This window comes from Ambystoma mexicanum, chromosome 6p, assembly GCF_040938575.1.
Source record: "Ambystoma mexicanum isolate Mex_15411 chromosome 6p, UKY_AmexF1_1, whole genome shotgun sequence".
Lineage (NCBI taxonomy): Eukaryota > Metazoa > Chordata > Amphibia > Caudata > Ambystomatidae > Ambystoma > Ambystoma mexicanum.
In genome coordinates this window covers 458,960,734-458,984,134 of record NC_090935.1, presented here as the reverse complement: position 1 = coordinate 458,984,134, position 23,401 = coordinate 458,960,734, and the positions used below count along the sequence as shown (strand labels likewise).

General features: G+C 45.4%; 1 protein-coding gene across 1 annotated transcript in view; it reads right to left on the bottom strand.

Annotated features, from left to right (window-relative positions):
* ITGA2 (integrin subunit alpha 2) overlaps positions 1-5,432 on the bottom strand; it is a 659,006-nt gene extending 653,574 nt beyond the window's left edge. The window contains exon 1 of the mRNA XM_069627259.1: positions 5,134-5,432. Within this exon, the coding sequence (XP_069483360.1) occupies positions 5,134-5,182 (49 nt within the window). The 5' untranslated portion in view covers positions 5,183-5,432. The remainder of the gene's footprint in view (positions 1-5,133) is intronic.
* Positions 5,433-23,401: the final 17,969 nt, after the last annotated feature.

The window sequence follows — 23,401 nt, the reverse complement described above, 5'->3', positions numbered from 1 at the left end:
ACCTTGCATCTTCTTGCACTTTAATGAGATGTCTATAGATATGCATTAGTGCCTCTGCTAACATTGAGATTGCTTTTAATAATCTTGCTCATTTGCACCTTGCATCTTCTTGCACTTTAATTGGATGTCTATAGATATGCATTAGTGCCACTGCTAACATTGTGATTGCTGTTAATAATCTTGCTCATTTGCACCTTGCATCTTCTTGCATGTTAATTGTATGTCTATATATATGCATTAGTGCCAGTGCTGACATTGTGATTGCTGTTAATAATCTTGCTCATGTGCACCTTGCATCTTCTTGCACTTTAATAGGATGTCTATTGATATGCATTAGTGCCACTGCTAACATTGTGATTGCTGTTAATAATCTTGCTCATTTGCACCTTGCATCTTCTTGCACGTTAATTGTATGTCTATAGATATGCATTAGTGCCTCTGCTAGCATTGAGATTGCTGGACTCCCTGCTCACTGTGCTCAGAGAGACAAAGCTTCACCTCACCGATGAGGCCCAACAAGGCTGAAAAACGTGTATTTGGTTGCTTTTGGTACTCTTGTTCAGAGAGTAATTGCCATAGCATTTTGGTGCTGGACTGCCCATGTGGGCGGGACAAAGACTGATATGCAAATGGATATTTCCCATCTGTGAAAGGTAGAGTGAGCAAAAAGCGTGTGCTGCAAACTCTGATCTCAGAACAGGTTATCATGCCATGTTCTTTTTGGAGAGGAGCGCCTGCTACCTTTTTTAAATATTTGCAAGGAACTTGGGGTTGTTCACCCTGAGTTACCTGGGGGCAACCAGACGAAGACTCCCTGCTCACTGTGCTCAGAGAGACAAACCTTCACCTCACTGATGAGGCACAACAAGGCTGAAACACGTGTATGGGGTTGCTTCTGGTACTCTTGTTCAGAGAGGAATTGCCATAGCATTTCGGTGCTGGACTGCACATGTGGGCGGGACAAAGACTGATATGCAAATGGATATTTCCCATCTGTGAAAGGTACAGTGAGCAAAAAGCGTGTGCTGCAAACTCTCATCTCAGAACAGGTTATCATGCCATGTTCTTTCTGGGGAGGAGCGCATGCTACCTTTTTTAAATATTTGCAAGGAACTTGGGGTTGGTCACCCTGAGTTACCTGGGGGCAACCAGACGTGGACTCCCTGCTCACTGTGCTCAGAGTGACAAAGCTTTACCTCACTGATGAGGCCCAACAAGGCTGAAACGCTTGTATGGGGTTGCTTTTGGTACTCTTGTTCAGAGAGGAATTGCCATAGAATTTCGGTGCTGGACTGCCCATGTGGGTGGGAGAAAGACAGATATGAAAATGGATATTTCCCATCTGTGAAAGGTACAGTGAGCAAAAAGCGTGTGCTGCAAACTTTCATCTCAGAACAGGTTATCATGCCATGTTCTTTCTGGAGAGGAGCGCCTGCTACCTTTTTTTAAATATTTGCAAGGAACTTGGGGTTGGTCACCCTGAGTTACCTGGGGGCAACCAGACGTGGACTCCCTGCTCACTGTGCTTAGAGAGACAAAGATTCACCTCACTGATGAGGCCCAACAAGGCTGAAACACGTGTATGGGGTTACTTTTGGTACTCTTGTTCAGAGAGGAATTGCCATAGCATTTTGGTGCTGGACTGCCCATGTGGGTGGGACAAAGACTGATATGCAAATGGATATGTCCCATCTGTGAAAGGTACAGTGAGCAAAAAGCGTGTGCTGCAAACTCTCACCGCAGAACAGGTTATCATGCCATGTTCTTTCTGGAGAGGAGCGCCTGCTACCTTTTTTAAAGATATGCTTTAGTGCCACTGGTAACATTGTGATTGCTGTTAATAATCTTGCTCATTTGCACCTTGCATCTTCTTGCACTTTAATTTTATGTCTATAGATAGTGTGTACGTGTACTATTTTTGGCGCAGGAGATAACTAGTCGTCAACAAACTATTCACTGACTATATTTAGTAGGTGCTGTTAAATTCGGACTGCATATCTTTGTGGCTGTTTCGAGTAAAGGTTTGAAATAATTGTTTTTTAAGAGTGTATAATAACGGAGCATATGTACCTCAGATTGTAAACGAACCTTTATGGTATGAGAAACCTCAGGCATTCCAAATAGGAGGCTGTGAAATCATTTTGAACATTGAGTGTCACACATGAATAATGAGTAGAGTCAACATATATGTTTTTCTCTGTTACGATTCTTTCATTGTTATGCATTGTTTTCACCCCTTTTCCTAACTGTAGGGGTCTTCTTTTCGTTAATCCACCCGACACCTCCATAACCTTCAAGGTGCAAAGGAGGTTTTCGGATCCCTCACGAAGCGTAATATATAATGCCTTTAGAGGGGTGGCGTCCTCTCCCACACAGAACATGTTGCTCTCGTATTCAAGTGGGACTGGTTTGATGAAGAGGTGGGGTTTTGGGGATGTGCTGTTTTAGTATCATGCCACAAAAGCAACAAAACATGCTACTTAATAAGAGGGCTCTATAAGTAGAGTTTTGCAGAACCCACACCTGAATCAAAAAACTAACATCATGAAAGTGTAATAGTAATGCCTGTGCGGAAGAAGTACCAATTAATTTGATAAGTAAAATCAAGTCTTGAGAGTGGAGAAGGACTGTTTTGATGATCAGGTTAAATTTGCTTCCATTACAGGATTGGATGAATTGGATAGGCGCAGAGAAGCTGCGTGCTTGTGAGATAGACTAATATGTGAATAGTATGCATTTTTATTCATTTGTAACTGATGCCATGTCCCTGTTTATGAATTATAATGACTATGGGCCTCATTCCGAGGTGGGTGCAAAGGGATACCGGGCACCGTTAAGGACATCTGTGCCGGTAATCCCTTTGCGCCCTATTCCGAGGTCCCTTAGCGGGTCCCGCAATGGGCGCCTGGTTTATCAGAGCCGCTAAGGGACCGGAGAGCTAATAACGGTACCGCAAATTGGGGTACCATTATTAGCTACTTCCCCATTCCCATTGAGCCCTATGGGGGCTCAAATGGGAATGGGGAATGGATTTTTCAATGGGGACTTTCCAGTCCCTCAAAGGTCGGAATGGACCGGTAAGTGCCCATTGAACCAGGGCGGACTCGGTACCGGTATGGGAAGTAGTCATGGCGCAAATAGCGCCATGATTACCTCCATACTCGGAATGAGGCCCAATGTGTTAAATTATGTAAAAGAGGTGTTATGGCATTCTGATGTTTTTTTTTAGGTTTGAGTTGACTATTTCTGATATTTATGGTCTTTTTTCGGTTGTGTAGTTTATTAATTTGTTAATGAATATTTTCTGAATAAAGAGTTGACCTACCTACACCAGGTGCTGTTTGAAAATAACACTAACACTGGCAGCACTGGCAAAGCACAAAGTATGAAGTTACTGCCTTGCACAAAGAGATCACAGGAGGATGTGTAGCGGGTGGAGTGGAACAGGTAGTATGTAGGACTGGCAATAGTCATTAGCATGGCCAGCACTGGTCAATGGTTGAGAAAAATCCCAAACAACACCCACAAGCTATGCAGCCGTCTTCACATCTTCTGCACTCCAAAACAATACTTGGGTGTAATAGATGGCGCTAGAGTGCCTCCTATTTGCCAAAACTAAAACGCTGAAATGAACAAGGGACAGGACATTGGAAACAAAGCCTTGTGTAAAACTGGTGGACGGCAGCAGAATTACAATAAGTGCAGAGGCAGTGGTGTGTAGCTGTGCAGTTGAAAGGTCTTTGGGTTTCACATCGCGCCACACGGGCTCAGTTGACTGAGTCACCTCCGAGTTCTAAGCCGCTCCTTTCACACCGCATGGCCCGCAGCAGCGCATTCCACAGCACACACTCCTCGCCTAGCCACTGAATGAACAAGCAGGGACATCTCCCGCAGCAGCTGAAGAATGCAGATGCCGTGGCACTGCCCATGCCTTCGCCGGTAAACGGCCTACCGTGTGGAGGCAAGCAGAACTATTATGCTACATCGGGCTCAGTGAATAAACGTGTGTGAGCAAAGTGGTATATTTTATGAACAGGGCTAAGGTTACTGTCAATGGCTTGCCTGTGGCATGTATACATGGATGTCTGCTATTGTCTTACGGTGCTACTAGACAAAGGAGTGACATCAGAAAGACCATGTACAATAATACCGTATTTAACACGGATATCACTGCCTGCTTGTAAATACACTATTGTCCAGTTACAAAATCACACGTTTCACTACTCAGAGACGCGCTGCAGGTGAAATGCTTGGGTGATTTACCGTTAATCCGCATTACTCCTAGTCTTACCCTCCCTCGTCTGATTGCTCACTCGCTGCGAAATGACCCTGTACTAACCCACACGTAGGGCCACACAGATGCGTAAAGTGGGCGAAGGGGCTCTACCTTTGCTACACATTCAGCCGGGGTGTGTGGTTTTGCGCAAGCGACCCCCTGCAATTCCCATATGTGGCAACGGAGGTGCACGTACCTGTTCAGCTCCACATGCTGTTTGCACGGGCCCTGCTATTGAACAGACAGAGGAAAGCACAGTTGCACACACTGCTGTGCAGTGTGTATGAAGGGCCATGCGTGCAGCCGGAGTTACATGAGACCCTGGGTTGAATGCATGCACTAAAGGACACTGAGAGATGCTTCGCGGCTGTACATTAGGGATTCAAACGCATTTTCAAAGTGGTATTCAATTCCAGCCATGGCGGTGCCATTGATTATTCTCCTGTCCGGTAATTATATGTATCACAGCTTCCTTTATTAGGGCACTACCGAGAGTGCTGTGCGCGCTGAAGGCTCGAAGTGACGTTAGTCCCCACGGTTTCGGCTCCTAAACTCTGTGATGGCAGCGGTATATCCGCACGCCGCCCGCAACAGAGTGCTTAATTGCTTCAACATCCGCCCTTCATGGGCTCTGAAACACTGACAGAGTTGTGTCCCCACGTCCAGCAGCAATGCTGCGATACGTGAACATGTTGTCACATACCGCCCAACGATGCATATAGACAACAGTAAAAACACGCGCACAGTTCGCAAATGCATTAAGCAAGCTCCGCATATTTTGAAACTCATGACAGCCGTGTACAGGCTCCGGCCGCAGCACAAGCAAAGCAAGCACACTTCCAAACTTGCTACAGTACCTTGGAGAGAGAGGAGCAGCGGCAGGTAGTCTCTTGCCCGCGTCATCATTAGACCAGCCGGGGTTTCTGGGCTGGGGGGGCACCTCTTCGGCTCTGTGGGTGTGTGATTCCAAAAGCCAGGCTTGCGTTCTCTGTCCAACAGGCTCCAGGAGTTTGTGGTGAAAACACAGCAGCGGCTCTATCAGCGTGCTTTCCCAACTGCTGCCTGGGAGGGTCAGCCTGCTTACGATTACACGAGCAAGTACCGCCGACGGCTGGCAGCCCTCCCCAATCAGCACCCAGTGCCACTCACACCTCCTCGCCAGCCTGAGAGCCGCCCCTCCCCCTCCGCCCCACGGAGCTCTGACACACCTTGGCTTCTATCGCTCTGACACACAGTGATATGTTTTCACCAGGGAGGTTTTCCAGTCGACTTTAGGAATGTGACACTATTTCGACATTTTTGAATGGAAACAAAGTTACAGTTACCTAGGAACTCTGGCTGTAACCGAGTGTGAGCAGCGATTTCGGAAGGCGTGGCAGTTGGTATTATGCGCCCTCAGGTGTTTTCAAGACTATCATTGAAGATATATTGAAGTTCTGCAGGTGTTATGAATAAGTCAGCAAACGTAGAACTTAAATAGAGTAAAGGTATAGCAAGTGAGTCGAGGTGTGGAAAATGCGCACCTCTTTAAGATGGCATTCTGACATAAGTAGGTATTTATGAATGCTAACGGGGAAAGCAATACAGTTTTGGCACAGAAACGCATACATCCATCAACATTACATAACAGAACGGAGGACATGGGTTCTTGACCATGGAAAGAGAGCATATGACTTGAGAACCAGATGTTGAAAGGGAAGGTGGAAACAGAAACCAGGGCGCCGGAGAGGTGCTGCTATACGGATGGCATGGCAAGGTGGGAGAAACGTGCTGAAGGGAGGTTTGGGAGTGTGGCAAGAGAGGAAAGCAGAGTGATGGCGTAGGACAGTTTTCTAGGACACAGGTTCTCGGAAAGGAGGGGTTTCAGGTTGGATTTAGATAGTGGTAGAGTTAGAGGCGCATGGATAGGGAGAGGAAGAGCATTCCAGAGTAGAGGAACTAGGAGAGGGAGAGAGGGGAAATGAGAGCGGGGCGCAGGGAGCTCGGGTAGTGGCAAGGAGGGGCACCAAGGATGAACAGAGTGAGATGAGCAGATAGGTAGGATGGGGCAGGGACCTGGTTAGTTTGAAGATGATGAGAAGAAGTTTACTCTTGGCCTTTTGTTTCAAAGATATCCACCAACCCGGCGGTGGGCAGAAGAGGATGGTTGAAAAGTGTGTGAACTGCGTAATTTACTTAGAGGTGCAAACTCATAGTTGGGAAGGCCGCAGAGCAGGCTAGCACAGTAATCAGATCTACAAAGGATTAGGGAGCAGATAAGTTGTTTAGCAGTAGTGAAAGGCAGAAGATGACAAATTTTATTATATTGAGGAGGTTGAGTCTGGATGCAGTGGCAGATTTAGAGATGAAAAGTGAGAAGTTGTGTGATGGATTGACAATGACACTAAGCTTACAAGTGGAAGCAGAGTAAGTAAGATATTCAGCTGAGAAGACAAGAGAGTGAGAGGAAGAGATGGCCACTTTGGCTGGGAGTAGAGAACTTCATTCTCAGTGGAGTTGAGCATGAGTGAGTGAGATGCGATCCAGTATTGGATGGCGATGAGACAGACATATTTGATAACAGCTCTTCATATAAGGGAGGAAAGGAGACAAAGATCTGATCGTCATCAGCGAAAAGTTGATAGTAGAAACTGTAAGAGAAGATCAGGGAACCAAGAGCTGAGGTATATACATTGAAAAGAAGTGGACCAAGGACAGACCCTTGGGGAACTCCAACTGCAATGGGGATGAGTGAGGAGATGTTGTTCCAGGACACCTGAAAGTATCTGGAGGCAAGGTCTGAATCAAACAAAGCGAGTGTCTTGCCTTTGATGCCAAAGAGCGAAAATGAATAAAGTAGGTCAGAGTGGCCTACAGTATCGAAGGCAGCTGAAAGGTCAAGAGGAATAAAAATGGAAGACCAGTTTGTGCAGAGTGAGAACCCCACTAACAAGCTAACATGGCAAGTAAGGATGTATCATTTGGTCAGTGTTAGGGAGAATTCTCAAGAATGTGCTAATTTCCCTTACCTCTTGAGACCCCAAGCATCTTTGCTGGATTTCTAGGATTTTAATTTTTACCTGGAAAGAGTGCCCTTTTTCCCACTCTTTCATGTGTTTTGATGTCTGTTTTACTTTTGTGTTCTTTGGATATAGAGTTTAAAAACAACTCCATAGGCATCAACTTTTTCTTGTGCGTCACACAGCACCTTCAGTGCAGTGGCACAGGGATGTCTTTCAGACTTTCCCAAATACCTTCTCTGGGACTGACTACTGTCTCCCAGAGCATGTAAAGTTAAATTGGCTTTACTAGTCTTTTTAAATTTACCGACCCAGCACACACTATCTTCCAATAGAGTGCTGCAGTTGTTGCCTAGCATCCCCTGAGTCTAAACACTCATGTAACAGTGAAATGTTATCCTTTTCCTCTTGAAATGGCTGGTGGCAGTGGTTTAGAAAAAAACAACCATGATTTTTCCCGGCCGTGAACACCGGTAGTTAAAAATCAGGTCAGCCATATTTTTCAATATGGCGCCCAAGACCTATCCGGTCGACTTTTTTCACCATTTCTTTTAGGAAAGGTCCTTCTTGTGTTTGTCTCTGCGCGCCAAAGCAGGTTTGGTCCCTTTGTTCGTTGGCCTTTGCCGGGCTTCAGTGCTGAAGCCCTCCTCTGGTGCCTGAGTGTCTGGGGTGGACAGGATGTGAGGGAGGTGCCTGAAACTCCCTGTGCTTAGTCTCCTAGGAGACCTGAATGCACTCTGGCGTGATTGGCTGGGGGGCTCTCCGGCAAGGACAGCCACTCTGCTGGGTGAGTGACAGCAAGGCTGGAATGAATGGGAGAAAACTGTTTAAATGCAGGCCTCTGGGACTTGGAAAGCCGAGTCGACCACTGGAACAAGAGAACCAAAGACAAGCTGAAGGAAGACGATTGCTGCAACTCCTGGGCCCCCGGTGAAGCCCTGCTGCAGGTCCGAATTTCCTGAAACTCCATCGACAGAGAAGCCCTTCAAGGTTAACTTCTTCCCTCGAGTTTGGTGGGAACAACCAATTCGCAAGTCACCTGGACACCGTCTCTAAACTGTTTGAATTGTCTTCAGCGTGCTGTTGAAAACCGGATAGCCAGTGAGAAGGATACCAGTTTGTGGTCTTTAAGGCACTCACACCTTAAACCGATGTTTAACCAAGCTTGTGGCCTCTTCACTGTGCAGTAAAGGAACCTCCCAACGTCCTCCTTCTTGTCCCCACAACATTTTGCTCCCACTTTAGAGGAGCTGAACTTGTTCAGAAAATTATTGGTTGTATATTGTAGTATATTAGATTGTGATATTGAGCTACTCTTACTATTGGAAGGTTTCCCAACTGACTGTGTAAATAAATGGATATTCTTTTACCAAGAAACCATGAGTAAGTGTTTGTTTGAACTGCTGTGATTGCTAACCCTTTGTGTAACCTCTTGTACTGCTCACTTTACTCTTGAGATAACTCTGGCTGCTCAGCCACTGCTACCACATTACTGTGTAGTACAGGCTTGTACCAAAGGTGAAATTGTACTTGCATTTGTAGTCTTAATTGTGTGTAGTGTTCCCAAAGGGGACGGCATGTGATTCTGCCTAACACTGGTGTGCAGTGGTAAGGAGAAAGTATAGATGTTACATTGAGAGTGCTGCTCTTACCTTTGTTCACATAACCCTCACAAGGCTAAGCACCACTAGAGAAGCAATTGTTTTATCATGCCTGATATAGACAGCTACAGACAGGAGACCCTAGTCACTTTAACAGTTGATCAATTGAGAGAAATGTGTAAAGCTAGGAACCTCACTGTAAAAGGCAAAAAGGTTGAATTGATAGAAAAGTTGTTGGAATATCAAAGTCTGAGGAGTGGGTCTGAAATACCTACCCCTGCAGCAAATGTGGAAATTGATGATGAGGATGATAATGTTTCAGAGTCCAAATCAAATGTTATGGATGAGTTAGAAGAGGCAGAAGAGTCTCAAAATGTAGGCCCTGTTTTACCTCTACCTACTCATAGGCCTCAACCTTTGGCCACAGGGACACCATCAGGTCCAACACTAAGTCCTGAATTTGTCTCTCTTGAAAGGATGAGACTTGAGTTGGAAATCAAAAGAATCCGAGCCCAAATTGAAAGTAAGCATCAAGAACGTAAGCTCAGAGAAATGGAGTTGAATCATGAACATGAAATGAAAAAGTTGTCTCTTGAGAATGGTCTCTCCCAGAGTCTTCTAGGTCTTACAGCCCTAAGAGGCCTTGCATGCCCAAAGATGCAGTAAGTATGTATAAGGTTAAACTTGATATTTTGGATTGGCTGGCTACTTTTGAATATAACCATGGGATTCAGAACATTGCAGGGAATCAGCTGATTCCTTGGCTTTTTTCTAGGTTACTCCCAGTTGCATCTGATGTTGTAACGGAGATGGGAGAAGTAAATAGAATGGAGTATGAAAGTGTGAAACTAGATTTATTTGATAGCTAGGTTTGGGAAGACCCCTTCCCAGTATCTTAAGAGGTTTAGAACCCTCAAAAAGCATGATGGTACCCATTGGGCTACCTGGGTGTGTGACTGTTTGAAAAACCTAGATGGGTGGGTTAAGGGTTACAAAGTTAACACTTATGGAGGTATGAGAAATCTGTTTATGTTGGAGTCTATCTATGATGCCTGCTCTCCTGAGCTGAGACAGCACTTGGCTGACTCTAAGGAAATTGATCCCAAGAAGTTAGCAAGGGCTGCAGAATTGTGGGTTGCCAACAGGGCTACTCACAAGGATTCTGGGGCAACTCAGAAAAAGGATGAGGCAAAGCAGCACAAGAAAGATAACAAAGAGAATTTGAATACCTCCAATCCAAAAGAGGGCCCCAAACATACCAAGGGTAAGCCACAAGGGGTACCGAATCAAGCTAGTGTACCAGCTGGTGCTAAACCAGAAGGAGGTCAGACAAAAACCCCATTCGTAAAGACATTTGGAAAATGCTATGCTTGTGGGTCAACTGACCATGTGAAAGGTGATCCCAGATGTAAGTGTAAAGCTTCAGGGATCCACACTGTCTCCTTAGCCTTCTCCCCAGAGGAAGAAGTACCAATGGCACGTGGAAACTTTCACTTACTGGCTGAGGAACCCATGAAAGTCTCAGCCAGTGTTTCATTAGTGTCCCTGGGTCTGTGGGAACAGCAGAACTGAGATGTCTACAATTCAATTCCAGACAATTCTAAAGAGTATTACAAAGACAGTGTTCTTGTGAATGGTCAGGAGACCCCTGCCATCAGAGACACTGGGGCCAGCATTACCGTAGTTGATTAATCTTTTTTCAAGGTAGAGGATGTTGCTAAGGTACCCAAATACCACACTAGGCTTGCTGGAGGCCTTGTCCAAATGCTTCCACAGTTACCAGCTCTCATCCAGTGCAATGACATGACTGTCAAGATACATGTAAGTGTGCAGAGTGAAGTACCTGGTAGAGCCCTGTTGGGGAATAACTTAAAAACTCTTGGAGTTGAATCAAGCACCCCCAGTCCTCCCAGCAAAAGGAAACAGGAACAGACTAGGAAGGCCAGACAGAGGACCTTAAAGGGCTCTCCAGGGGAGATTATAGAGGAAACAACAACCCCCAGTCCACAGGATTTACCGACTGCAATCTCTAAGAAAAAGGAGTAAAAGGGGAAACCTAAAACCTCCAGAAAGAAACCAGCCAGCACTCCTGTGCTACCTACGAGGACATCCCCTAGGGGACTGTCCAAAGTCGCACCTGTGACTCCTTCAGCAGCTGAGGCTGAGTTTGTGGAACCACCTAGTGTGGTTGAATCAGCTGCCGAGGAATCAGAGCTGTAAGAGGACCTTGCCCCTGTTGGAGATCTGGATCCTGCAGGCTATCCTGAGCTGAAGTCATTACTGGCAGAAGGTGACCCTGTAGGGAAGACTTTAGCAGAGGTCAAAGAGAGTGTCCTACTCTTGAAGGTCTTCGCCAACAGGCAGCTTCCCAGCTGGATGGGCAAGAACCAGGGAAGCATAAGTTGTACTGGGAAGATGGCCTCTTCTACAGAGAACCAACTGAGTCTATCCCAGGGGACTACAGAAGACGTGTAGTGCTCCTAGAAAGCAGACTCCAGTTTCCACAGTTAGCCCACGAGATACCTTTGGCTGGTCACATGAGTTTCAAGAAGATCAAATAAAGGCTCTCTCTGTATTTCTACTGGCCTAAATTAGGATCTGAAGTAGATAAGTTCTGTAGGAGCTGTCACACTTGACAAACCTCCGGCAAGAGTGGAGCCAAGAATGTGGCACCTTTGGTGTCCCCCCCAGTGGTGTGAGTCCTTTTTGAGAGGGTAGGAATCGACATTATTGGTTCCTTAGGCCCTCCAACCTCTTCAGGAAACAGGTTTATCCAGGTTGTAGTAGACCACACTACTAGGTATCCTGAAGCAATACCTATGAGGACTGTTACAGCTCAGGCTGTGGCTAAGGCCCTACTTGGTATTTTTCCCATGGTAGGTTTTCCTAAGGAAGTTATCTCTGACAGGGGATCCAATTGTATGTCCCACTACATGCAGGCCATGTGGAAGAACTGTGGAGTAACTTACAAGTTCTCAACTGCCTACCACCCACAGACACATGGATTGGTAGAGAGGTTTAACCGTACAATGAAGAGCATGATAGGTGCTTTAGAAGAACCCCTTAGAAGAAAGTGGGACCTTCTACTGCCATGCCATCTGTTTGCTTATAGAGAAGTCCCTCAGGAGGGAGTTGGATTTAGTCCCTTTGAGCTTCTCTATGGCCATGCAGTTAGAGGCCCCTTGGCCTTGATTAAGGAGGGGTTGGAGAGTGTTCCTTCCCCCAAACCACTGAGAATCACTGACTATGTGATAGGTTTCCGAAGGAGAATGTCACACATGATGGCTGAAGCATCAGATAACTTGAAAGCAGGTCAGGCTCTGGTGAAGCATTGGCATGACCAGAAGGCCGACATGGTTGAGTTTACTCAAGACCAGAAAGTTCTAGGTATGGTTCCTACAAGGCAGAGGGCCTTACTGGACAAGTGGATAGGACCCTTCAAGGTTGTGGGCAAACCTGGAGAGGTCAACTATCTGATGGACTTAGGCAATCCTAAGGCGGCTCCCAGAGTCCTTCAAACCAACCATCTAAAAGCATATGTCTCAAGACCAGAAGTAGGAGCTTTGCTTCTAGCTTCAGCTCAAGAGGAGGAGGAGAGTGAACCTCTACCTGACCTACTCAGAGGACAGCCTTTAGATGAGACAATAGAGGGATTCAACCTCTCTTCTAATTTGACACCTGAACAACAGGAGGAGTGCAAGTTTCTGTTAAATCAGTTTTCCTCCCTGTTTTCACTATCACCAGGCTTGACCCTTGGGGCCAGCATGATATTCTCACTGGTGACTGTTTACCTGTTAGAAGCAAAGGTTACAGGATGTCATATCATATAAGAACCCACATAAAGGAAGATGTCAACAAAATACTTGATCTCGGGGTAATAGAGCCCTCTACCAGTCCATGGTCTAGTCCAGTTGTACTAGTGCCAAAGGCAGGATCCAAAGAGTTGAGATTCTGTGTGGACTATAGAGCTCTTAATGCAGTCACTAAGACTGATTCCCATCCTTTTCCAAGGACAGATGAACTGGTGGACAAGCTTGGTTCAGCCAAGTACCTCAGTACATTTGATCTCACTTCAGGCTATTGGCAAATAGTCCTGACAGACCATGCCAAGGAGAAAAACTGCATTCCCAACCCCAGCAGGCCTCTACCAGGTTAAGGTAATGCCTTTTGGACTAAAGAATGCACCTGCAACATTCCAAAGCATGGTTAACCAGGTTCTGAAGGGGATGGAGGACCTCTGCATGGCATACTTGGATGACATTGCAGTGTTCAGCCCTACTTGGAAAGAACATGTTGACCACTTAGAATATGTTTTGCAGGTTCTTGGGCAGGCCCATGTGACCATAAAGGCGAGTAAGTCTCAAATTGGTCAGAGGATGTGAGGTACGAGGAGGTGAAATCAGGTCATTAACGAGCAAGGTACAAGTTGTACAAAACTGGACAACCCCTACTACTCAACCCCAGGTTAGAGCCTTCCTAGGCCTGACTGGTTACTATAGGAACTTCATAGAGAACTATGGGAACATAGCTTCTCCCTTGAATGTGATCTCCTCTCCCAAATTTCATAAAAAGTTCAGGTGGAATGAAGAGTGCACTCAAGCATTTGAAGGACTTAAGAAAGCCCTTTGTCAAGCTCCAGTCCTAAGAGCTCCTCTCTATAACGAAACCTTCATTGTGCAGACAGATGCTTCAAATACAGGTATAGGTGCAGTTCTGAGTCAGCTGGATGAGAAAGGTAGGGAGCACCCCATTTGCTTCATCAGCAGGAAGCTGAAGGAACCTGAGACAAGGAGTGCAACCATTGAAAGATATTTTTTTGCTATTGTGTGGTCACTGAAGAAGTTCAGACCATACTTGTATGGATCTGCTATTGTGATTCAGACTGACCACCAACCCTTGAGATGGTTGATACAAATGAAAGGGGAAAACCCTAAACTATTGAGATGGTCAATCAGCCTGCAAGGGTTTGATTTTACCATTGAACACAGGTCTGTGTGTCACCACCAAAATGCTGATGGTCTCTTCAGGATGTTTGACTGACTGGAGTAAGGAGATTCATCCAGGAGTGGATTAAATCCTCCTGTTCCTTAGTCTGGGGGGTGTGGGGGGGCAAGTGTTAGGGAGAATTATCAAGAATGTGCTAATTTCCATTACCTTTTGAGCCCCCAGCAACTTTGCTGGATTTCTAGGATTTACATTTTTACCTGGAAAGAGTGTGTGCCTCTTTTCCCACTCTTTCATGTATTTTGATGTGTGTTTTACTTTTGTGTTCTTTGGATGTGGAGTTTTAAAACAAATCCATAAGCATCATCTTTTTCTTGTTTGTCACACAGAACCTTCAGTGCAGTGGCACAGGGATGTTTTTCAGATTTCCCAAGGTTTAAATACCTTCTCTGGGACTGAATACTGTCTCCCAGAGCATGTAAAGTTAAATTTACTTTACTAGTCTTTTTAAATTTACAGAACTAGCACAATCTAACTTCCTATAGAGTGCTGGAGGTGTTGCCTAGCATCCCCTGAGTCTAAACACTCATGTAACAGTCAAATGTTACCCTTTCCCTCTTCAAATGGCTGGTGGCAGTGGTTTAGAACAAACTACCATGATTTTTCCCGACTGCAAACACCGGCAGCTAAAAATCAGGTCGGCCATGTTTTTCAATATGGCGCCCAAGACCTATCTGTAAAAACAGACTTCGGTCGACTTTTTTCACCGTTTCTTTTAGGAAAGGTCCTTCTAGTGTTTGACTCTGCGTGCCAAACCAGGTTTGGTCCCTTTGTTTGTTGGCCTTTGGCTAGCTTCAGTGCTGAAACCCTCCTCTGGCGCCTGAGTGTCTGGGGGTGAAAGGATGTGAGGGAGGTGCCCGAAACTCCCTGTGCTTAGTCTCCTAGGAGACCTGAATGCACTCTGTTGTGGCTGGCCGGCTGGCTGTCCGGCAAGGACAGCCACCCTGCTGGGTGAGTGACAGCTAGGCTGGAATGAATGGGGGAAAACTGTTTAAAAGCAGGCCTCTGGGACTTGGAAAGCAGAGTCGACCACTGGAATAAGAGAACCGAAGACGAGCTGAAGGAAGACGACTGCTGCAACACCTGGTCCCCTGGTGAAGCCCTGCTGCAGGTCCGAATTGCCTGAAACTCCATCGACAGAGAAGCCCTTCAAGGCTAACTTCTTCCCTTGAGTTTGGTGAGAACAACCAACTCGCAAGTCACCTGGACACCGTCTCTATACTGGTAGAATTTTCTTCAGAGTGCTGTTGAAAACCGGATAGCCAGTGAGAAGGATACCAGTTTGTGGTCTTTAAGGCACTCACACCTTAAACCGACATTTAGCCAAGATTGTGGCCTCTTCCCTGGGCAGTGCAGGAACCTTGCAGGTCTTCCTTCTTGTCCCCATGACTAAACCTCAGGAACAGCGAGATCTGCAGAAATTGCCAGGAACAACTGTCTCAGCTACAGCTCCTCTTCATTTAAAAGGTACTGTGCAAGTGCAGTCAAGAAATCCTTTCTGATGTGGAGGAAGTTTGTGAAACTTTCCCAACTTTGAAGGCTTGCCCTTCCCTAAACCAACATATAACTTTTCGACTGACCAAGTACTTCTCAAAACAGTGGCAAAGACTTAACTGTTTACTACCAGAACTGTGCTATCCTATCCAAAACGCTGAACTATTTACATTGGCCCAGGCCTATTGAATTAACTTGCTGGTTGTAGTGAACTGAAACTATTTACCCTACCTCTGAAAGTATGTGTGCTTTAACTCTTTGAACCTTGTCTTTTTACCCCCTTTTTAAAATAACTGAATTGCCATTTTGCTCCCACTTCAGAGGAGCTGAACTTGTTCAGAAACATATTGGTTGTGTATTGTAGTATATTAGATTGTGATATTGAGCTGCTCTCACTAGTGGAATGGCTATCGGAAGCGGCCTCTGACGGGAGTATTGGAAGAGAGGTGCGGCTTGACACGTAGACACGCAGACCCACGTCCGTTGAGGTCCTTTCCTCTGATCCGAGCGTGTGTGTGACGCGAGAAGGCGAGAAGGCGAGAAGGCAAGAGGTGCACGGAAAACAAGGAAGCTGAGGCACGGCATACCGAACGGCGGCTTTTGGCACCTTTCTCGTTGTATGGCGGCTCCCTTGCAGCTGATCCGCCAGTGCTGCCTGCCCGCCTACCTACCAGTTACCTGTTGGGGGAGCCGAGGACTCCCCCCGTGGGGCTGGTAGCAGAACGGACAGGCGGTGCAGTCCATCAGATAAAAGAGAATAGGGTAAGCCTGCCGCACAGCGTTTGGTTCCGGCTTCCCTGTGTGCCTTATCAGGAGGAAGAGGCGAGCAGGGATAAGGAGTGGTTGTGAGTGCCCTGGCTGAGGGGCCCCGGAGCTGGGTCGGAGGGCTGAGTGTAATACTCTTGGGTCTGGTTTTCTGAGCTGGAGGTGGCCTCTCCAGCACAGCACGGTGTATAGCTCCTGAGTATTGCTCCTGAGTAGATCCTGAGGTGAAGTGGAATTAGCTAGCACGTCCCGGAGACTGCAGGCTTCTGCCTTTGATCCGGGCAGGTAGATCGTAAGCACCTTGTGTGCAGGAGCAGGGCGGTCTGGTGAGAAGAGCCATTCCGGGGGTGTTGGAGACGGTGGGATACCACTTTATTTCCTTTATGTGGCACATGGAAATAAAGATCTCTCCTTTTTGATCCCAGTACCCATTATTATATTTGCCCTGGCAGCTCTACATTATCCGGATAAATAAATATTTGACCGAAAGTGAGCTACATCACATACATGCAGCGGGGGAAAAGAGCTCCCTGTTCGATCTATAATCTACGGAAAGCTAAGTCTAAACCTGTTAAGGAACTCAAGGAGACCAATAAGAAAGGGGGTAAATCCAAGAAGAATGCTAAATATGCTAAACCGGTGGCGCAAGGGGCGATCACCGAGTTTTTTCCTGTGAATCCTCCCCCTGAAACAAATTCCACTATCATCGAGGAAACTGCAGCCCCAGGGCAAAGTGGTGGCATTTCTTTAAACACTACTAATTCCGATGACATAGATAACAATTCCCTCTTGGATCTCTGTTTAACTATACAGAGAGGGATGTTGACACAAACACCACAGATGGTATCCAGTGGCATAACGCCCCTGAAAGAAAATAGCAGGAACACCCCTCCGGGGGAGTATAATGCTGATGGAAGTAGTCGTCGCTTATCTGCCTACCCGAATCTTGCAATGGCGTTGATGGAGGATGTACCGGATAAAGAGGTGGAGGATAACATCGGCCCACACTCAAGCTCAACTGAGATAGCTGAGCTTCAATCATCGGTGGCTGCCCTCCAATTTGCACTTAAGATACTTTTGCAAATGTCATGACGTATTCTGGCAAACAGCCAATTCCATCTCTATGGCGTTAGATCTGAAGAATCTCCTCCGAGAAGAAGCAGAAGTTAATTTAACTGACGCCCTACAATTTATCTGACGCCCTACATATAGTTGAGGGGATCGAAGAGCAGGAAACTATGGAAGAGTTGGTTGTGGAGCATTCTGAAGCCAATGGGAACATCCAACCTGAGGAAGCACCCGTGGAGGTAGATGATCAAGAGCCAGATCAAAATCTGATGGCCCTCCCTTAATGGAAACAACGTAGAGTGGCAAAGAAGGCACTTAAAAACAGGATACCTATAACGAGTGCCCCATCCCCTACAACTGGGCATAGGCCCGTGTCCCAAATACGTTCGAAAAAAGCCAGGAAAAGACTTGTGAGAGCAGCTGCACGGGCGGCAATGATAAAAGGACCTCTTACAGACTGGTTGGTACCTGAAGAGAAGTCCACCAGTGTGGACCCAAATTAAGTCTCATTTGTGGACTCAGAGCTAGATCTTGAATCCAGTATGATAACATATCCTGAGCATCCTGCCGGGACATTGGCGGCGGAAGAACCATCTGAGCACACACTGCCTGACCAGAAGAGTATAGCGAAGGAGAACAATATGAATCGCATCTGTTTCATCAAGAATCTATACCCCGGTGGCAAAAATCCGTGGTTGGCGCGTTCTGAGTTACTAGCCAGACTCTATCATATACCTCAACTTCACGTCCTAAAATCTGAGGACTTCCTGTTCATTGAACCCTTGAAGGGCCCTAACTCCCACGTCTCTGCTTTACACTGTACCTTTTTGACCACGGCACAATTGATTAGAAAATATAAACAAGAATTGAGAGCAGTTGACATTGATATTGACGTGGACCCGCAAGAGAAGGATTCTTGTGCTGAATCTGAGGACATGGTCACACCAGTCCTGTCGGCTAATGAGCTTAAGTCCGGGGGAGGGGATAATTCTGCCTTGGTTGAAATACAGCAGGTACTCAAGTCGCTGTTGGAATCCCTTCCACAACTGATACAGAACCATTGATGCTTCTCATTACTTACTTGGAACTGCCGAGGCATTGCCCATCTTCTGAGGTCGGAGGGCTCGGTAGACTTATTGTCTCAACACAGCTGTATTTGTCTCCAAGAAACGTGGTCACTGGATCCCTTGCTGCTAGATGGTTTTGTTATGCATCAATCACCTGCTAAACGGGGCAATAAGGGCCGCCCCTATGGAGGATTACTCACAGGGGTACTTAATACAGTTATGTCTCGAAAAATTCAGTGTAAAGCTGAGGAACATCTCATGGCGGTAGAGGTTGAATACCATGATGAAAGTGGCTTAGGTAGGTTTCTCCTAATTAATCTATACAACCCTCCAGGAGCGGTGGCAAGAGACATGTTCCAAGAGGCAATACAGGACCTACTGTCATCTTGGTCGTTGAGACCGGGCAATGTAGCGGTGGTTGTTATGGGGGACTTTAATTGCCATATGACAGACGAGGCACTAATATCCTCCAATCCCGATCTTAGTGCAAGATGTTTGATGACCTATGGAAAGAGGGAGGGTGAAGGATTAGGCTGGTTGCAATTGTTCAATTCCTGGGATCTTACGATGATAAATGGCCGTACTCTGGGAGATCGACCTGGGAAACATACTTGGGCTAATGGATCATCGTTTAGCACCTTAGATTATATATTTATGTGGCCCGAGATGCAGACTAGAGTTGTTGATATGAGTGTTATACCCAACAAATGGAGCGACCATGCGTTGCTGCTTTGCACACTTCGCCTCCCTATCCCGCCCCCTTATTCATTGAACATTGGTAGCATTCAAAGCAATTCTACAGGATCAAGAATTGTGTGGTCCGAGAAGAACATAAGAGCGGCCACTGAAGCTCTCAAACCTGTTGCTTCAGATGGCTTCTTTGATTTCAATCTTATGACTGTAAATGATATAGAAGATTGGATATTAGGATACTCAGGTCAACATGCTACGGTTAAAAAGGGGTATATGTTAAGAATTGGGGGCACTATACTCCCTTATGATAGGGAAATTAGGGATGCCAAGGGAGAGTTAAGATCTGAGATTCGAGGCCTGAAGTATTTGAACATAAAGGCAGCCAAGAGGAACAACAGATATCAAAGGTTTGTACAGACAATCTGCTCTAGAAATTACCGCAGTATTTGGTCACTCCTTAATGAGAACAGAGAGAAGGTCAAAGGCCCCTTAGCCAACCCAATTGGTGAGGAGGCATGGGTCAAATTCCTATTAGGCTGTAATTCAGGTGAGGAGGAGTTTGTAAGTAGATCTATGCAGAAGGCCCCCATCCATCCGCCTTTTGACGTTTCAGTGGAGGCTATATTGAATAAAATAATTGCCCTTAAGTCTTCTAGAGCCCCTGGCCCTAATGGGCTGGCTAATGTAGTGATCAAGAACCACCCAGTATTTTGGGCAGATTTGTTCTCTCTACTCTTTAATAAGATCTTAGCACAGGGGACAATTCTCAGAACCTGGCAAACAGCCATTCTTATTCCTGTTTTTAAAAAGGGCAGTCGCACAGACCCTAACAACTATAGGCTCCTATCCATGCTTGATATTACAGGCAAACTTTTTGCATCATTACTGCTTAGTGAGATGCAGAAATGGGTAGAAAAGAATAAAATACTCAGCAGATTTCAATGTGGCTTCAGGCGGGATTTTTCCACCTCACATAACCTACTGGTTGTGGATATACTGCGTACACGAGCGCTTAGTAAGGGGCAGCCCCTGCTTTATGCCCTCTATATCGACTTTAAGGCTGCCTTTGATTCCATCCCTCGAGCAAGGCTATGGACTAAGCTTGAAACAATGGGATGCTCGTCAGGTCTTCTATACTACCTGAGACTTTTGCACCAAAACACCTCTGCTTGCCTCAGACTAAATCATGAAGGCAACATGACTAGAAAGGTGATTCAAAATAGGGGGTAAAGCAGGGTTGCGTTACAGCACCCCTCATTTATAATCTGTACGTGTACGATATCCCTGAAGTGTTGGCTGAGGTTGATAATTGCCCCCAAAAAATTGGTGAAGCATCGTGTGCAGTACTCGCACATGCGGATGATGTCGTCATTTTTGATAATACCATAGGTGGACTTAGGCGTTCTGCACCTATTCTATGGGACTATGCCAGGATTAATGGTTGACAATTAACCTAGATAAGAGAAAGGTGCTTAGATTTACTAGGAAAAGAGCATCTCGAGTGAACCTGATGGTACACAAAAATCACATACTCTATGCCCCTTCATATCGTTATTTAGGAGTGGAAATCGATCCCCATGGCGATTATCTACTTTGTAGACAGGGACGCTTTACTAGGGCAATGCAAGTCACCTCATTAATCTCTTCTTTTACTAATAAGCAGGGTGGATTCACCCTTTGGGGGACTCGCCATTTATATATTCAAGTGTTTGCCCCCATGATCATCTATGGCCTTGAGTCGCTGCTTTCATTTGATCTGGCATGGCTACAAGTGATGGAGGGCAATTTTTGGCGACGAATACTGGGGTTATCCCCGGGTGTTCCGATGGCCCTGATTAGACTTGAATTGCGCCTTCCCTCATTGAAAGCGATGGTGCTTAAAAGGAGAGCTTGGTTCTATCTTAAGATGATTGGTGGCTCTCCCAATCCCTTATTGACTGTGATCCATCAGGAGGTGATCAAAAACATACCACCTCACCCCTACAGAAAGCCATGACTAAATTTTTAATAGATATTGGCTGGACACATAGAGGGGTAATCGCTACCACGGAAGCTTTAAATTCACTCAGAAAAAAAGTGGACCTTTGGGATTGGCTTGAAAACTTCTCTCATTTGAGCAGTCTTAAGACCTATCATTTTGTGAAATACAGATTGTATAACTTCATGAAACCTCAAGCCTATCTGTACCTCTGTCCTACTAGAAGGCTTAGACGTTTTATCATCCTGTTCTGACTGGAACAATTGCCTACTTTGTATAATGTGGGTGCCAGGGATAATATCCAGGTTAAAGAACGAGTATGTCGCCTATGTAAATCCCTAGAATGTCTAGAGACAGCCAGACATCTTTTAACGGAATGTCAGACATTAAAGGATACAATCTTGTACTATCTGGGTGAATTTGTGCATGATCCTTTAAGTATATGTGAAACCTCTTTTTGGCTTTACTGCACTAACACCTGCAACATGCACTTATTCATCGCATTGTATAATGTCTGGCAGCAGATTAAATTAGGTCTGGCACTCTGACTTGAATTATCTTAGTATTGGGGATGTTAAGAACCGTCAGGTCATTTTGACTAGGAAGTGGTCCTTCATCACTTACATTTACATTTGACTAAGACATAAGCTGTCTTGTGTAAAAATTATCATGTATTACTTTGTGCTGCTAAAATTGCATAGAATCATGTGAAAAGATAATAACTCACATATATTCCAACATGATTTCTTTGATTCTGGGCTCAGTATTAGTTTGTAAATATTTTAAGAAAAGTTGTTCAATTTATTTTTCATTGCTGTTTTTATATTTGTTGATGATTTGTTTCTCTATTCATGATTTGATATTAATGTATGTAATTTGTAATATGTGTAAAGTTTGAATTTATTTTCAATCTATATGACATTAAAGAAATATTATTATTATTATTATTATTATTATTATTATTATTATTAGTATTATTATTAGTATTATTATTACTACTACTAGTGGAATGTTTTCCAACTGACTGTGTAAATAAATGTATATTCTTCTACCAGGACACCTTGTGTAAGTGTTTGTTTGAACCACTGTCGTTGCTTTCCCTTTGTGTAACCTCTTGTACTGCTCACTTTACTCTTGAGCTAAGTCTGGCTGCTCAGCCACTGCTGCCACATTACTGTGTAGCACAGCCTTGTTGCAAAGGTGAAATTGTACTTACACTTGTAGTCTTAATTGTGTATAGTGTTCCCAAAGGGTACTGCATGTGAGTCTGTCTAATGGTCAGTCAAAATGCAATTTTCTGCTTCTGGTTTATTGCTTAATATTGTATTTTGGGGGTGGGAACTCCATTAAGATTGTTGTAGTTCAGTCACCTTCTGAGGCATGCCTAGGGCAAGTGTTATCTCCGCTGTCAAAAGGCCATTTCTGTGCCCCTCGCCCTTAAATTGGATTTAAATTGTTGTCTTTGAGGATGTAGGGCAATGCCCAAATGATCAGACCAAGAAAATGCAACCCACAAGGGAAAAAGGCTAGGTGCACCCCTTTTCAAGAAATACCAGCGCTTTTATTTGGTGTGCAAATAGAAAAAGTGACAGGGTATTATGAATCCACTGCCATGGAGCTCTTTCTCGTTCTCCATACAAGATTCAGGTTATAAACACAAAAATCAGCACTCATAATGCACTCAATATACAGCACTAATCCCCCACCCTCATTGCCTACCGACTATATACATGCTAATAATTACATATATCCCATTCTTCAATTGGGTCCACTGTTTTCTCTTCCATCCTCACTGCACGTGGGTAGTGTTGGGACGGGGGCGACCCCGTGCCACACCCTTAAGCGCTTTAGAGTAAGGCGAATGTATTCGAGCACTATGATGGGCCAGGGGGAGGGGGAATGGTGGTAGAACCCCACCCCAATATTATCAACCCACATAGTGTAGCGCAGGGCGCGATCAAGGCTGACATTTTGTATAGCTGTTAGTAAGAATAGTTAGGAGACAAGACCTGCATGGTGAATGCTGCATTTCTTGCACTAGGCACTAATCGCGAGATGAGGGAAACCTCCAGCCATGCCCAAGCTCCCACGAGGACAACCCACACCCCCAACCAACATAAAGCCCGTTCATTGTTCTAACTGTGCTGCAAAAATGTTTTTTTTACCCGGAAGGAATGTGCCCTACAAGACTGCAATCATAGACCAGCGCCTGGTGTGCATGTTATCTCACAATGGCCAAAGTATGCCCCGACCCACCCCCAGGCGACCAGGAGTTATAGCCCATATAACTGACTAAACCCAAAGATCCTTGAATTCCATGGCACCAGGTGACCTTCGACCACCAATGCTGAAACTACAAGTCTTGAATGTTCATGTTCAAAGAGAACGGACATTGCACGTCTTTGAGCTACAAGTATATGATTTATGTTGCGAGGTGCTGGGACGGATACATTATA